At 51.5% G+C, this 10,038-nt stretch overlaps 1 protein-coding gene across 2 annotated transcripts; it reads left to right on the top strand.

The window, feature by feature from the left end:
* The first annotated feature begins 4,688 nt into the window (after positions 1 to 4,688).
* Positions 4,689 to 9,851, top strand: CCDC74B (coiled-coil domain containing 74B). 2 transcript variants are annotated; one of them, XM_063087536.1, is made up of 8 exons: positions 4,689 to 4,947; positions 5,940 to 5,984; positions 7,172 to 7,226; positions 8,074 to 8,232; positions 9,083 to 9,257; positions 9,331 to 9,410; positions 9,488 to 9,544; positions 9,713 to 9,851. In XM_063087536.1, exons 1-8 carry the CDS (start codon positions 4,689 to 4,691, stop codon positions 9,849 to 9,851), a joined length of 969 nt encoding a protein of 322 aa, XP_062943606.1. The 2 variants fall into 2 exon arrangements, with proteins under 2 accessions (XP_062943606.1, XP_062943605.1); XM_063087535.1 differs by having other exon boundaries at positions 7,172 to 7,231; positions 8,070 to 8,232.
* The last annotated feature ends 187 nt before the right edge of the window (positions 9,852 to 10,038 follow it).

Below are 10,038 nucleotides of genomic sequence, written 5' to 3'. Positions count from 1 at the left end.
TTTGTGCAGATATTGACTCAAGATGCTCAGTTTCACGAGAATACCTTTTGGAACTGTGTTACATCAATAGATTAATCTGGGGAGAGTAAACATCTTTACAATATTGAGTCTTCCAAATTAGGCTCTTTTTAAGTATCTGCCAATACAGGTTTATAATTTTCTTCATAAAGGTTTTGGCTATCATTTCTGGGACTTATTCCTAGGTACTTTATATGTTTGATGCTATTATAAATGTTTACATAAAATTTCATTTTGTAAGTTTTTATTGGGGTGTATGGAAAGGAAGTTGATTTTTGTACACGTATGCTGTATCTACCAACCTTGCTAACCTTTCTTATTGATTCTGATAACTTATCTGAATGTACTTTTGGGTTTTCTTGATAGGCTACAGTGTCATCTGCAAATAATGAGTTTTATTCCTTCCTTTCCAATTTGTGCCTTTTATTTATTGTTCTTGTCTTACTGTGCTGGCTGACACCTTGGTGGAGTGAAGTGCAGGCTTGGACATCTTCGTCCCTCTGCCATTTCAGAGGAAGTGCTTCCCGTGTTGCAGAGTGCAACACTCGCTGTAGGCTTTTTGTTTAAAAAATCCTTTATCAGATTTAAAATGTTCCATTCCTAGTTTGATTTTTTAAAAAATCATGAACAGATGTTGATTTCTCTCAAGCCATCATTTTTGTGTCTATTAAGATGGTCGTATGTTTTCTTCTTTAAGCTGGTAATGCATTGAACGGTATTATATGACTTTCTAATATGCTATTTGTCATTATAAATCATCTGTTTCATATATGTCTTATTTCAGTTTGCTGGTATTTTGTTTAATATATTACATCTGTGTTCATGAGCAGGTTTGCCTGGGATTTTTCTTTCTCTGTCTTTGCCTCATCTGAGTAATCAACATAAATGTGGCCTTAGAAAATAAGTTGGGGGGCTCGGCCCTGTGGCTCACTCGGAAGAGTGCGGTGCTGGTAGCACTGAGGCCGTGGGGTTCGGATCCTATATAGGGTTGGCCATTGTGCTCAGTGGCTGAGCGTGGTGCAGAGCACATCGTGCCAAGCGTTGCGACCCCCTTACCAGTCAAAAAAAAGAAAAAAGAAAAGAAAAGAAGTTGGGGCATGTTCCTTCCTTTTATATGAATTTTAAAAGTTTTTGTAAGATTTAAAGTATTTGTTGTCTGAGCATTTGGTGGGACTTACAAATAAAGCTTCTGGGGTGGTGTTCTGTTTGTGGAGAGATCTTCGATCACTTTGTTTCTTTCATGGTTAAGAAGCAATTCAGGTTTTTCTATTTCTTCTTGAGCCAACTTTGCTAAATTACTTTCGCAGAAATTTGTCCATTTCAACTGAGCTTTCAAATTTGTTGACATAAACTGGCTCATAATGTCCCCTTATTAACTTACCAATGTCTGGGATATCTGTAATGATGTTCTTTTTTCATTCTTGGTCCTGATTATATATGCCTTCTCTCTTTTCTTGTTGATGCTTGTGCTGTTCCTGTCTATGCAAAAAATTGCTTTAATTTAGATCACATGGATGGAAAGTCAGTCCAAAATAGAGAAAATTCAGAATTAAGAAAATTTTTTAAAAATGTACATTTTATGGTATAAACTAGAAAACAAGAGACTGGTCTAGTTTTGTCCCTGCAATAACTTGATCTTGGGTAAGTCACTTATCTGTCAGATAAGAGGACTGGGATATCTGCAGAACTGAGCAAGCTGATTATTTCTAAGATCCCTCTTAACTGTAAAACTCAATAAACTCTATGATATGCTTACAGAATACACACTAGGCTGTTTGTTTCTAAGAAGAGAGCCCATCAGACCTTTTTGAAAAATGAACATGTGACAACTATTTGTAATTAGTCTGTAATCATTTTTCATATATGTGCTGCTAGGCTAGATAGTTTTGGTTTTAATAAATGGGCTAAATGTTTGCTCTAGTCATAATCTCATGTATACTATCAGTTGGCTTAGAACCTCACACTCTTCTGTTGAGGTATACAATTTCCTTACAGCCCTGTTCTGCGATGATTGCCACTGATTTAATATCATCAAATTAATATTGTATGTGTATACATATATATTACGAGGCAAAAGCATCATCGTGTCATTAGGCTTTCTTTTGTTGAAATTTTGACACCTTCTAGGGAAAAGTATTGTTTTAAAAATAATTTAAATAAAAGATAAAAGCTTTTTTGCTATTAAAAAAAAGCTCCTTTCAGCTCAGGAATGGAGCCAAGATTCAGCTTCAGGATCTGTGGGGTACGTCATGGGGCCTCGAAGTGGCTGAGACTCTGGCAGAGGGAGCAAGGCCAGAGAGGGTGGTAAGCCAGGGAGCACAGGGACTCCTGGACCTGGGGTCACCTTCATCCCCGTCTCTCAAGCTCCTCTGACTTTCAAACTCCAAACATTGTCTCCCCTGGAGATGATAGCCAATGAACATCTTCTCAGCTTTTTCAGCTTCCAGCTCTTTGTCTTTCTCCTGGCCTTTCCAGAATTCTGTTCAAGGCCATCCAAAGATTTGAGGGGAGTTTATCGCTTCAGGCTCCTCACCTGCTGTGGTTCCACACTTCCCAGCATTTCCCCCCGGATTTTCAGCTGCAGTGAACCTGTGACTTCCTGTTTGAGTTCTAGCTGGCTTTTTGTCTCTCTCCAGAGCCTCCAGACAGATGTTTTTTTTTTGTTTGTTTGTTTGTTTGTTTTTGTGTGTGTGTGCATATTTCATAATGCACAAAGATTCTGAAATTATTGAAAGTGTTAACTCTACCTTTTGATTTTTAATTTTTTTTGGCGGCGGCCGGTATGGGGATCTGAACCCATGACCTTGGTGTTTTAAGGCTGCGCTCTAACTAACTGAGCTAACTAGTCAGCCCTACCTTTTGATTTTTGAACCTATAACTATATCACCTATTCAAAAGTGAACTTTTTTTGGCGGCTGGCCAGTATGGGGATCCAAACCCTTGACCAACAAGTGAATTATTAGAAAGTTCTGGTCAAGATAGTGGAATAGACAGTCCCCAACATCACTCTCTCCCCCAAATCAATTTACAACTACAAAAATGTAACATCAGCCAAGCTGGGACCGCTGGAGCTCAGGGGAAGAGGAGGAGAGACCTACGGAGTTCATGAAGGCAGGAGAAGCCACGATGAGAGAAAGAAAAACTTCTCTGGAGCATTTCGGGCCGCAGCCACGTTAAAGCTGGAGCTGCTGAGAACATGGAGCAGGAGCTGGCAGAAGCCGCAGCTGTGCCCTTTGGATGCAGTTGCTTGGAGGTGGCAGGGGAGAAGAGGGCCTTGGTGGCCCACAGGACAGCAAGATCACTAACGGGGTTCCTGTGGACCCACACAGGAGTGAGGAGCCAGAACAGCTGGAAAAGGGGAGCCATTCAGAGGCAGGTGAGTCAATACAAGGGACTGGCACAGGGCCCATCCCATGGGAAGTGTTTGGAGCGTGGGTGTTGGGGGAGATGGGCCCACTGGGAGAACACTGGGACACAGCAAGGACAGCCAATCTGCCCCTCAATCAGCGCAGGACCACTCAGAGGAGAATGGTCAGGAATGCAGAATTGCATGAGGTGCAGTTTGATGAAAAGATTCAGGCCCAGATCAGAGTTTCTACACAACCCAGGTGCACTGGATCTCTGGAGAGCTGGAAGTACCTATAAGGTCAACCATTAAACCCTGAGCTGCACAAAAAGTCTTCCCTAGGGAAACATCAGCAAAGCAGCAATTTAAACAACCACACAGCTCAAGTACTGGTTTCCGCAGGAAGTTCCCCCATTTTAGAAGTAAGCAAAGGACAAAAAATTAGTTCCCGCCCAGGCGCACCACCAGTGCCTTGGACCCACCCGGGGACCTGAGGCTTAGAGCCAGGGACTGGTCCCCCTCTGCCCACAACAAGGCACACCACCAGCACCAAGGAGCATGCCAAAAAAGCACTTCCATGTGAGTGGCCCACCACAGCCACCACAATAACCATGGCTGCCACAAAAGTGGTTAGACGTCACAGCCACCATGCAGATGGTCCGCCAGCCACTGGAGTGCACTGACACAAGGAGAGTCACCAGCAGAGACCAAAGAAAAGAAGAGGATGTCTCTCTCCACAAAGCCCATTCCAGAGTGACAGAAGAAGCATCTGCTCCCGGATAATACTGGGAGACCTGAACACACCTCTCAGCATTGGACAAATCATCTAGGAAACAAATCAACAGAGTAACCATTACTCTTTCAGAAGGAGAGAAGAAATCTAGGGTTATCAAAGGTGGGAGGGAGAGGGGGATGGGGAGAGATTGAACAAGGAGCATAAAGAATAAGTACGATTTGTAACAATATATATATTAGTAATATTGATTTGATCAAAATATGTCAACATTGAATCCCTAAAATATGCATAATCAATTATAATTCAATAAAAAGAAAAGTGAACTATTAAAACACAGCAAACAAAGAAAACTAAACATTAAGACCTACTGTAAAGGCAGATTGTTCTCAGTCATTTAAGTCAGAGGACGCCTTTTAAGTCGGTGTGTGCTCACCCGGCAGAACGTGCCCACAGGCCCCGCCCCAGTCTCCCGCCACGCCCCCTCGAGCGCTCCCGTTTCTGTGGCGACGAGGCGCCAGGCCGGGCAGCCTGACCAGTGAGCGGACGTGCAGCAGGAGCAGAGGCAGCGGGAAAGGTGGCGGCGGCGACATGAGCGCGGCGGGGGTGGCAGCTGGGGCGCGGCCCCTCAGCTCGGCGATCCCGGGTTCCCGGGGCACTTCGCGCCCGCGCCAGCGCCCGCCCGCGAGCCACCAGTACCTGGGGTCTCACAACCCGCAGCTCGGGCACAGCGAGGCTCAGAAGCGGGTCCTGGACCTGGAGAAGAGCCTGCAGTTCCTGCAGCAGCAGCACTCGGAGACGCTGGTCAAACTCCACGAGGAGATCGAGCACCTGAAGCGGGAGAACAAGGGTGAGTCCGGGGTCCAGGTCCGAGAGAGACGCAGCCCTGACTCCCCTGGTGCCCTGAAACAGACACACACACAGCGCATTAACTCCAGAACACGCTTGGGCTTTCGGGAGGACACAGGGCAGCAAGCCGCACACGGGATTCTGCCACCTGGGCTCGTTCCCCTGACTCGGGCCAGAAACCCTGGCAGTCGGGGGTGGTGTCCTTCCTGTCCACCCATCCCCCCTGGGGCGCCATTTCAGACGTTCACCCCTGCCAGCCCTCTCCTCTCTAGGCAGGATCAGGCCCACCTCATTGTTAAAAAAAAACTTTTTGTAGAAGTCAAACATACCCAAGAAAGTACAAGTGTACAGTTCAGTGACTCACAAACTGCACACTCCCAGGTCAAGGGCAGACATGTGGACCACTACCCCGGACCCCTCTGTCCTTTGCCCACAAGGCTCCTCAGGGAGGGACTTCCCAACTTTGCACCTCCGCCCCGTTTCCCCCTTGCCCCCCCCCCCCCCCCCCCCCCCCCCCCCCCCCCCGCCGTGGGCCATGCCTGGCGCAGAACTCTGTTCTTCACTGCAGCCTGACAGAGGCCTGCCTGTTTCTCCCTCCCACCTTTCTGGTGCTGCCTTCACCTGGAGTGCCAACTGTTCAATCACCGGACATCTATTTTATCAGTCCCCCCTCTCCAGGCCTTCTTGAGTCTCACTCCAGTTCCTGATGCCCCGGGCACCACTTGATCACACACTGGCCACGCTCGCTCATCCAGACAGGAGCTGCTGGAAGGCTGGGTCATCCCGACTCACCTCTGTACCTCTAGAGCCCAGGCTGGCAGAGTGGGCACCCTGTGCACATCTGGGAGGGGGGAATGACAGGCTGAGTGTCTAGGTGGGGCTCTGCATAGGGCTCTCAGGGCTCAGCAGGGAGGGGTGGGCAGAGCAGGCCAAGCTGCTTCTCAGAGTGGCTGTGGCTTGGAAAATGACGAGGGGAGCATTGCTTGCTTTCAGATCTCCACTACAAGCTAATAATGAATCAGAAGCCACAGAAGAAAGGTAAGACTGAGGCCCTTGGGTGGCTGATGGGAATTACCGCCAGCCAGAGCAGCCTTTCCAGACTGTTCATGCTCACTGGTTGCACTGGCCCCTGTGTGCTCAGTGGAGACGGGTTCTGAGGGACATGGAGAAATGCCATTGCCCCCCAGCCATGGCTGGGTGGCTTTATGCACTGAAGCACAGCAGGTGCTGCTCTCAGGGAGCCTAAGACCTGAGGTCTGTGCAGTAGGGACTGTGCACAGAGCAGCTGGGTGGGGGTAGGGGGCCATCCAGACCCTCCCTCATCTGAGCAGAGCTCTTGCAATGGGAGGTGGCCCTGGAACAGCCCCTTGCCCTCCTGGGTCTCATTGACCTGGTGGATTCTTTCATCAGATTGCTGTTACGGCCGGTCCCAGGCTCCCAACCCTGTGCCTCTAAATCCCTTGTGTCCTAGGAGAGGTGGCTCTGGGCCCACTCCTTCTGGGGATCCTTCCTGCCATTTCTGTAGCAACTGTGGAGACTGGGAGGGGGGAAGGAAGTAGAGACTTAGATCTGCAGCCACTTGTCCAAGGTACTTCCTCATCCCAGTGGTGACCCACTCACTTTGCCTGTCCCTAGCCCAGCCCAGGGATGCTGCTGGGATTGAGTTTTTGGGCTCACTATTGCACTTATCTTTGGGGCCAGGTGTATCAGGAGGTGCTCTGACTAGTGAATGGTACCAGACTGGGAATGTCCCAGACCAGGTGATGTCCAGGGCTCTCTCTTCCTGGGAGACAGGTAGAGAATGGGATGGTGAGAGGACCCTTCTGCAAGGTGAAGCAGTCCCAGTGAGCTGTTCTGAGCAAAGCGTGGCTTAAGTTAGTGGCCTCAGCCCTGCAGTGGCTCGGAACCCTGACAGGACACTGGGAGAGGCCGTCCCCTCATTCAGGACCTGCTGTTTCTTTGATCCCATGTGTCCCTGCTTTCTGGATTAGGGTGACAAAGAGAACCTTTCTGGTGGCCTCTGCTCCCTTGAGTGCTCAGCTGGGTCTGGGGCTGCCTCAACGGAGTGTGAGGTACAGCAGGGAGGACACAGCCCTGCCAGGCTGGGGGTGGACTTTATGAGATTGCACAGTGCCAGGGCCTGCAAAGGCCAGGAAGTGGCACAGGCGGGCTCATGGGTGGAAGCCACTGCCATCTTGGGCCAACCCCTGCGCATTCTCCTGCAGGCAGCCTCTCCACTTCGAGCTTTCAGTCCATCAAGTCCATTTCGAATTCGACGGTGTCAGGTGAGCGGGCCAGTATCCTCCGTGTGCTCAGAGGAAGGCAAGTGTCCTGCTGGGATACCAGGCCTGGGTGGCCAGCTAGGGATACTGACAGGGGAGCTGAAGGCCCACAGTGGCCCTATTGGGAAGACCTGGGGACAGTACCTGTGGATTTGGGGTTGGGTTGAGGAAGCAGCTGAAGGGAGCTAAGGAGCCCTGGTGCCCGACAAGCTGAAACCAGGAGGGGGCTTAGGTGGGGCAGGACAGGATTATGGGCCGGCCAGAGGGAGGTCTTGAGGTGAGGCTACAAAAGCAGGACATGGCCTAGCTGTCAACGTGGGCAGTAAGGTCCCACAGCAGGCCCACCCTGCGGTGGGGCAGCAAGCACACAGGCTCACAGACGAAGGGGCCTCTGAGCACCCACGAGACTCCCTGGGTGGTCTTCCAGGCAGAAGCCCTGCTTGGCCTCTGTCCCCCAAGCAGGAAAGTTGCAGGTGGGATGGCCCTGCCCATGGATCTCTGTGCTCATGGAATCTTTTGCGGATCAAGGGGATCTCTTCTCCCCCCCTCAGCCTCCTCCAAGAGGCTGGGCATCCTCACCAGCAGGGTGGGCCTTGTCCCTGGAGAGTAAACCTGAGGCTGGGTCCCAGGCCTCTCAGTTTCATTTTACCCAAAATGGGAGCCAACTTCCACTGTTGATTGTTCTAGAGCATTCATCAGGCACCACCCACAGGCTTCACCCTCAGAGGAGGAAACTGAGGCAGGAGCAGGGGCTTCTTGGGTGCATGCAGCCCATCTGGGAGGACTTGGGCTGCAGCTCTTGATGCCTGCAGTGACTGGCCCTGTCGGGTCTGACCCGCAGCCAGCTCTCAAAACAAGGCCAGACCTCAGCCCAGCTCCTTCAAGAAGCAAGACTTGAAAGCTGACGTCCCCCAGAAAACAGACCTGGAGGAAGAGCCCTTTAGTGCTGCCCTGTTTCACCACAGCAAGCTGGACAGAGTCCCTGGGGCACAGAGGCAGGCCAAGTAAGGCTCACCTACACCCCACAGGCCCCAGCGTTGCATTTCATAGGTTCCCACCCTGGAACCAGCACACTGGTTTGCCACTTGCACCATGGGCCTGTCTCCAGTGTGAACTGAGGCGCATGGAAGCAGACAACTAGGCTCCGACTGCCCATCTGATAGGCGCTAACTTCCTCCCCTTTCCTGGGGTGCCTGCAGGGTCCCGGTGCTGACCTGAGCCCACAAGAGGGAACTGTAGCCCCTAAATCACTTTCTTCTCAGAGAAGAAAAAGTAATTTGGCCTCCAAATTAGTTTGCTTTTTAACCAAGAAAACCAGTGAGTCGGGTTCCTTGGCCTGATCAGAAGGGAGCTGGTTGGGCGCCTGCTGCTGTGGCTGCAGCCCGCCTTTGGAAAGCAATGATCCAGCAGGACAGAGCAGGCTCAGGTGGCATCCGCATTTCTGGGATTTCCCCGGGACGTCGCAGAGTGCACACCTTGGGTAGTGCAACCAGCAGGACCGGTGTCTCTGCATAATCCTAAGATTCCTCTGAGACCAGCATTAAAGCGAGAAGCCCCCCTGGGTGTGGGATCAGGACCAAGGGCAGCCTGGCAGATAGCTGGTCACCCCCTGAACCACATCTGACCCTCAGTGCACCTTGAGAGGGGAGGAGGAGGTGGGCCCAGGTCACAGCTGGCTCCAGAGACCCTCCACCTGGCAACCAGAGCAGAAGGGAGCCAGGACCCTGTGGAAGAAAGCTGTGTAGATGGCCCTCTTCCCCATACTGGCCCCACATTGGCCTGGGGAGGGGTGGTGGTGAGCAGGCAGACCAATCCGGGCAGGTCACCTCTGGGCTGCTGCAGTGATTGTTTCAGAGACGAGGAAACAGAGACCTCTAATCCAGGAGCTGCCTTGGTGGGGGGCAGCCAGGTGCCAGGGGCACCTCGATCAGCGAGCTTGCCCCCGCACCTGCGCAAGCCCACCACGCTGCAGCAGTGCGAGGTGGTCATCCGCCAGCTGTGGAACGTCAACCTCCTGCAGGCCCAAGAGGTAAGGCCCTGCACGGTTGGGGCAGCCCAGTGCCTCTGCAGGCCCTTCCATGCCTCTTCTCCCTGCCTTTCAGCTGCAGCACCTCAAGTCCCTCCTGGAAGGGAACCAAAGGCCCAAGGCTGCCCCCGAGGAGACTGGGCCCAGCTTTCCCAAGTGAGTGCCCCGGCGCCCACCCTAACCCAGCAGGGCCTGGTCAACTGGGACTCACTGCTGACTCTTCCTTCACCCAGGGACCAGGAGGCCATGCAGTTACCCAAGGTTGCCAACAAGGGACTCTCTAAGAAATGGTGAGTCCCACTGGCCCAGGGAGAGTGGGGCAGCCCACAGCCATGTGCTTGCAGGGAGGAAGGTGGGCCATGGCCTCATTGGGTGCTGGTTAGGGCTGGGCAAGCCTCACTCTCAGCAGTCTCCACTCCTGAGGCGACTTGCCATGACCGTTCCTCTACCTGCCCCAGCCTGATTCTGAGCCCAGTGCCTGTGGCGGAGCGCTCCATCCTGCCTGCACTGAAGCGGAGCCTGAAAAGCAACTTTGCTGAGCGGCAGAAAAGGCTGCAGGTAGTACAGAGCCGGCGCCTGCACCGCTCGGTGCTCTGAACCCTGCTGGACCGCCATGTGGCTCGGCAGCGGCAACCAGCTCTCTCTATAGCATTTCAAGAGTTCTAATACTTTTAAGCCAAGCTAAATTCTGAGATAAACAATATTGGACAGATAAAGTACTTGATCTCAAAACTGAGAAACTGTTTATTTTCTTGCTATTATTTCTATTCTGCATTTACACAGA

The sequence above is a fragment of the Cynocephalus volans genome, chromosome 2, assembly GCF_027409185.1.
Source record: "Cynocephalus volans isolate mCynVol1 chromosome 2, mCynVol1.pri, whole genome shotgun sequence".
Lineage (NCBI taxonomy): Eukaryota > Metazoa > Chordata > Mammalia > Dermoptera > Cynocephalidae > Cynocephalus > Cynocephalus volans.
This window is presented reverse-complemented; position numbering and strand designations above follow the sequence as displayed.